Source organism: Quercus robur, chromosome 8, assembly GCF_932294415.1.
Source record: "Quercus robur chromosome 8, dhQueRobu3.1, whole genome shotgun sequence".
NCBI classification, from domain to species: Eukaryota; Viridiplantae; Streptophyta; class Magnoliopsida; order Fagales; family Fagaceae; genus Quercus; species Quercus robur.
In genome coordinates this window covers 25,956,689-25,961,822 of record NC_065541.1, presented here as the reverse complement: position 1 = coordinate 25,961,822, position 5,134 = coordinate 25,956,689, and the positions used below count along the sequence as shown (strand labels likewise).

Sequence of the window (5,134 nt, the reverse complement as noted above, 5' to 3'; positions counted from 1 at the left end):
CCTGGACAACAATTAACAGATTTCTGAATCCAGACCTAAGTTCGTGGCCCGGTTGACAAATATGTAGAGAGAGAGAGAGAGAGAGAGAGAGAGGCTTCATTTCAATGATTGAGGGCCCGTTTCGTAAAGGAGTTTTGAGTAATATTTGTATTTTTTTGAAATACATATAGATAAAAAAAATATATAAAAATGTGTGTAATGTTATTTAAAAACTGAAAATGTATTATTTAAATACTTTACCAAACGGGCCTGAGTTTGGTGTAAAATTTGAAAAATCCATTTTATCAGCCTCTTTAATTGCAATATATGCTTGGATTTAAGCTTCTAAAATCACAGCGTTTTTCACAATAAAACAATTTTATAAGGTTGTAAAAATTATTAATTTTAACAACACCTTTGACAGCTTGGCATCTTTTAACTGCTGTCTGTAGACTTACCGTTGTATCAAAGTGTTACGAAACAAATTGCTTTTTATACTAATTTCAATAGTTAAATTATTAGAGCATTTACATAATCGGGAAAAGAGAGAAGAAAAAAAGTTAATAAAACCTAGAAACCTCTCTTTCAAACGAGACCAGCTAGCATAGATTGTTAGCGGATCCACAAAACCCCACCACTTAAGACAGACCATACTGTACAGCTCCTGCATTCCTGTGAACAGCAACAGCTACAGCTGCAGCACCAGCTGCACCAAACTGTAACTGTGACTGTGCCTGCAGCAGTTTTGCATCGATTGTAATTCGATCATTATTTAACTGATCTGCCTTGGCTTGTGGTTGGTAATATAAGTTGGTGTTAACATCCATGGCCATGCTTGAGGCTCGTTTTTCTGGTACATTGCATTGTTGGGATTGGATTTGAGGTTTAGCTTGTGACAATTCCCTGTGTGTCTCCAACCCAGATTTCTCTTGATTCATGGTGCAAGTCTTGAAGAACCATTGTGGAGTGACTGCCTGAGGAGTGCTAACTGCATTTCTATCAAATAACCTTGAACCATTGTCATCTTTGATGTTTCTGAAATCCTCAAAAGGTAGAATTGGTCCCACAACTCTCCCTGGTTTCGCTGTGCAGAGCAAAGCCAAAACCAAAAAATAATAAACGCACAATAACATAAGAATCTGAGAATCTAATAACAATTTGAAAATTGCCTAAATAATTATTAGAACGAAATTCAAATGTTCATGACATAATAGGTGTAATTCCAGATTCATCTGACAATCCCAATATTTAATAATGAGAAACTAATGAACTCAAGGCTTTGAGCTAGCAAACTGACATATGGTATGTACACGAGACGCCATCTCCAACTAAAATTTTCCCATAGGAAATCTGCTGCTTGACAAAGAAAGGAGGCAGAGATGAACAAAAATAGAGATTACATACATGTTGGAACCCTAGGCGGAGGCCGGGAAACCTTAGATGGATTTCCAGAACACGAATCCATTGCCCTAAAATTTGTTGAAGCCTGCTCCATAATTTTCCGATGCTCATATGAGGTCAAGTTTTGCTGTGTGTTAGGAGGAATTACATTCGAGTGAACAGTGGACCTGCAAACGAATGAGGTAACCACACTTATCAGCACACACTACAGAAAAAGAGAAGCTTTTGGAATAAGATTATGCTCTCTAGCAGTAAAATAATTTAACATTTATACCCATTCCTTATTAACTAAATAAATACACTTGTTCGCATTTACGCTTTCCACACCATACTGTAACATTTGTGGGGGCACAACATACACAAGGAAATAGATAATTAGACGTGAGTTCCACACACATAAATCCCCATGAAGTGTGGAGCCTAAAAATACACATGCATATACTGAAATTAGATGTAATTTAAACTATCAGATAATCTTACCGCGGGAGAGAGACATGCTTCCTCTCTAAAGGAATAACCGGGGAACTTTTACCACCATTTGCCTCAAGATATGCAAACTGCTTTCTGAACTGGCCTATACCACTGCAGTAAAGAGATGCAATAAGTCATCAAAAAGTATAAAGCAATATTTATTTAGAGGGGGGAAAGGGGGCATGCAAAAGTTCTTTAGTAAGAAGAATTTAAAAACCTAGGATATAGGAAATTTGTGCCTTCATTTCCATTCATGTAGTCTTTAAGCAGCTGAGGATGGTATTCTAGTATCTCTCGGTATATTAGTTCTCTAATGTCCTCCTTTGTCACCCTTCGCCTCTCAAACTCAAACTCCAACTTTGAGATAGGCTGAGCAGACGGTTCTCTCTCAACTTTGGAAAGTCCCTTAAAGTAAGGATCAGCCAGTGCCTGAGGGGGAAAAGTGTGAAAGGTTACAGACAGAATTATATTTTGGGGATAAAATCATTAAGAGGCTCTATAGATCTGCTGGCAAAGTGAATCTCAGAGATAAGATTCAAATAACAAGAATATATGAAGAATACAGACCTCTTCAGCGGTTGGCCGATCCTTTGGATCAAATGCTAATAATCTTTGCAGCAGGCGGAGTGCTCGAGGATCTGCATTTGGAAATTTCTGTTCAAAGAGCACAGGAGGTTTTTTCCTCAATTCTGTCAAATATTTTCGTGCCCTCTCATTTCGAACCTGCATTCATTCAATTCACATTATATATCAAGAGCTTAGACAACCAGTGGTCCAATACCATAACTTGAAGGAGAAGAGAGAGTGGTATATTACTGCTGAAACAGTTTCTGGGGAAGGCGTCCCAAGAAGATCAGTGATCAAATCTAACTGATGAATAATACTTTTACCAGGAAATAATGGCTTCCCTGTCAGTACCTCGGCAAAAATGCATCCAATACTCCATATATCAATTGCGGGGGTATACTGCAAAAAATGTTAAAAGGAGTAAGATAACAAATTATTGTGACAAACTTATGAAAGTTGACAATGCAATTGAACTGCTTCAGAGAAACAGACATAACCTGACACAATTACCTGAATGACAGATATTTCAACTTCCATGACAGTTCAAAAGTCCCCCCTGAACAAGAATTATTATAATCTAGGCATTACTGCTTACTACAAGTGCTCAGGACACATTCCAAAAATGCAAAATGCTCAATATGTCATACCTATTTTGTTGTGAGTAGAGGATTAACTGCCTACAGACACTGAACAGGATGGGATAAAGAAAAAGAACCAATACACTATGTTGCATATATCTAAACTTCATGCCATAAGGCCATAACATCAAAAGAAAATTAATTTCTCAGATGGTTTTCAATGAAAAAGCCAACATATAACCACATATTTAAGTCTCTAATATAACTGTTTCACAATAAAATAGGTGCATAGTTATTAGTGTGAAACAAATCGCTTCTAACAACCTAAAAACTATTCTAAGATGCCTATGTAAAATGCTTTACTAAATAATGCTAAGCAGAAAATACAGATGTCAACAAATGAACTTAATGATGCCAATGTCCCATAATAGGTCACCCATAATAATGGGTAGGAGGGTGAGGTGGGTCCAAGACCGACCAGGTGCATGTGTAGTTTACCAATATAAATGAAAAAAATTTAAAAGATGAAGCCATGGACCATGCTCCTACAATGTTGTCATTTGATCAGAATAAGGATTAGCTGAAAATCAAAGGCAAGTCATTTACCTTAGCAAAGAATGATCCGCACAATTCTGGAGCCCTATACCATCTTGTAGCAACATAATCCTGCAGGGAATAAAGAAAAACCATAAAAGATGATGATTCACTCACACAAAATATTAATTATGTCAGAACACTGTAAAACCCATTTAAAGGAGTTAAGGAAACAACTTACTGTCCAAAATATTGATGTTGGCATGTCACTAAATGCAACTCTTGCTAGTCCAAAGTCACAAACTTTGAGTTTGCAATTTGCGTTTGCCAATATATTCTTCGGCTTAAGATCTCGATGATACACATTTGCTGCAACCAATCAACTTATCAAATCATGTCAATGCCCCACAATCAATTCAAGAGTTGTATTATAGAAACAAAAAAGGAAAAAAAAAAAAAAAAAAAAAAGGTTTATGCATGACAGATGAAAATGAAGATGAGATTCTGCTACTAAAAAAGATAGCAAATTACTGCCACAAGTATTATAATGAAAGAAAAGAAAAAAAAAAAAGCAATTTGCAAAAACAAGGTGACACACATGAAAGAAAATGACCTGTATGCATATATTTCAACGCACGTAGCATCTGATAAAGAAAAAACTGATGATGTTCATGGGTCAAGTCATCATTAGCTTTAATGACTTGGTGAAGATCAGACGCCATTAGCTCAAAGACAACGTAAATGTCTTTGAACTCCCTTTTTGATGGTGGCAACATGATGCGCTTAATTTCAACAATATCAGGATGCCGTAAAAGCCTGAGCAACTTGACTTCACGCAGGATCCGTATGGAATCAGATATATGCTCAAAAACATCATGTATTTTCTTTATTGCTACTTTTTCCCCAGTGTGTGTGTCCGTTGCTGCACAAACAACTCCATAGCTTCCCTTCCCTATCACTTCAAGAATTTTATATCTATTTGCATCGCCATAATCGGTGAAAAAATCCATGTGCTGCTGACAAATGAAAAAGATAAAAGTCAGTCAAATTAAGCAACCTCAAATATTAATTAAAATAAACAGATCAGAACCCTAAAAAAAAAAAAAAAAAAACCTTGTTTGTTTGGGTGCATATATATTGAATTGAATTGAATTGATGAGGTTTAGGTATAGGGATAGTTATCTGAATGAATATGAAGGAGAGTTGTGAGTTAGGGTATTGAGGAGAAGAAACAGATAGCTAACCGCAGCATTTGCCCCGCACCAACGAGAGAATCTACCTTCTCACATAATATTCATTCTCACCCAACTCTCCCTAATTCCAATTTCCAAACCCTCGCCCTCGCTATTATTTGGGGATTTATTTTGACACTCTTTTCTAAATTATATAAAAAAAAAAAATAAGGAATGGCCGCGTGCTTTATATATTGTCCTTCTTTCCTTATCCACTTTTAATTTCATTTATTTCTAGATTTCAATTTCAAATAATAAAAAATACAAATATACTGCTGGCGGTACTGGTGGCTGCTTTCGTAAATATCTTCCTTCTTTCCCTAATTTGGTTTGGTGTCAATCTCTTTGTCAATACCATTTTGGTGAGTGAGT

The 5,134-nt window shown here is 36.2% G+C and overlaps 1 protein-coding gene across 3 annotated transcripts; it reads right to left on the bottom strand.

Moving 5' to 3' along the window:
- Positions 1-450: 450 nt before the first annotated feature.
- LOC126695105 (mitogen-activated protein kinase 19-like) lies at positions 451-4,928 on the bottom strand. Of its 3 annotated transcripts, none has more exons than XM_050391737.1 (10): positions 4,775-4,928; positions 4,144-4,543; positions 3,772-3,899; positions 3,603-3,662; positions 2,668-2,817; positions 2,419-2,574; positions 2,069-2,280; positions 1,861-1,962; positions 1,384-1,547; positions 451-1,063 (listed from the first exon to the last, which is right to left on the bottom strand). In XM_050391737.1, exons 2-10 carry the CDS (start codon positions 4,538-4,540, stop codon positions 618-620), a joined length of 1,815 nt encoding a protein of 604 aa, XP_050247694.1. In that variant the 5' UTR covers positions 4,541-4,543; positions 4,775-4,928; the 3' UTR covers positions 451-617. The 3 variants fall into 3 exon arrangements, with proteins under 3 accessions (XP_050247694.1, XP_050247693.1, XP_050247692.1); XM_050391736.1 differs by having other exon boundaries at positions 4,144-4,546; positions 4,644-4,919; XM_050391735.1 differs by having other exon boundaries at positions 4,644-4,919.
- Between the last annotated feature and the right edge of the window lie 206 nt (positions 4,929-5,134).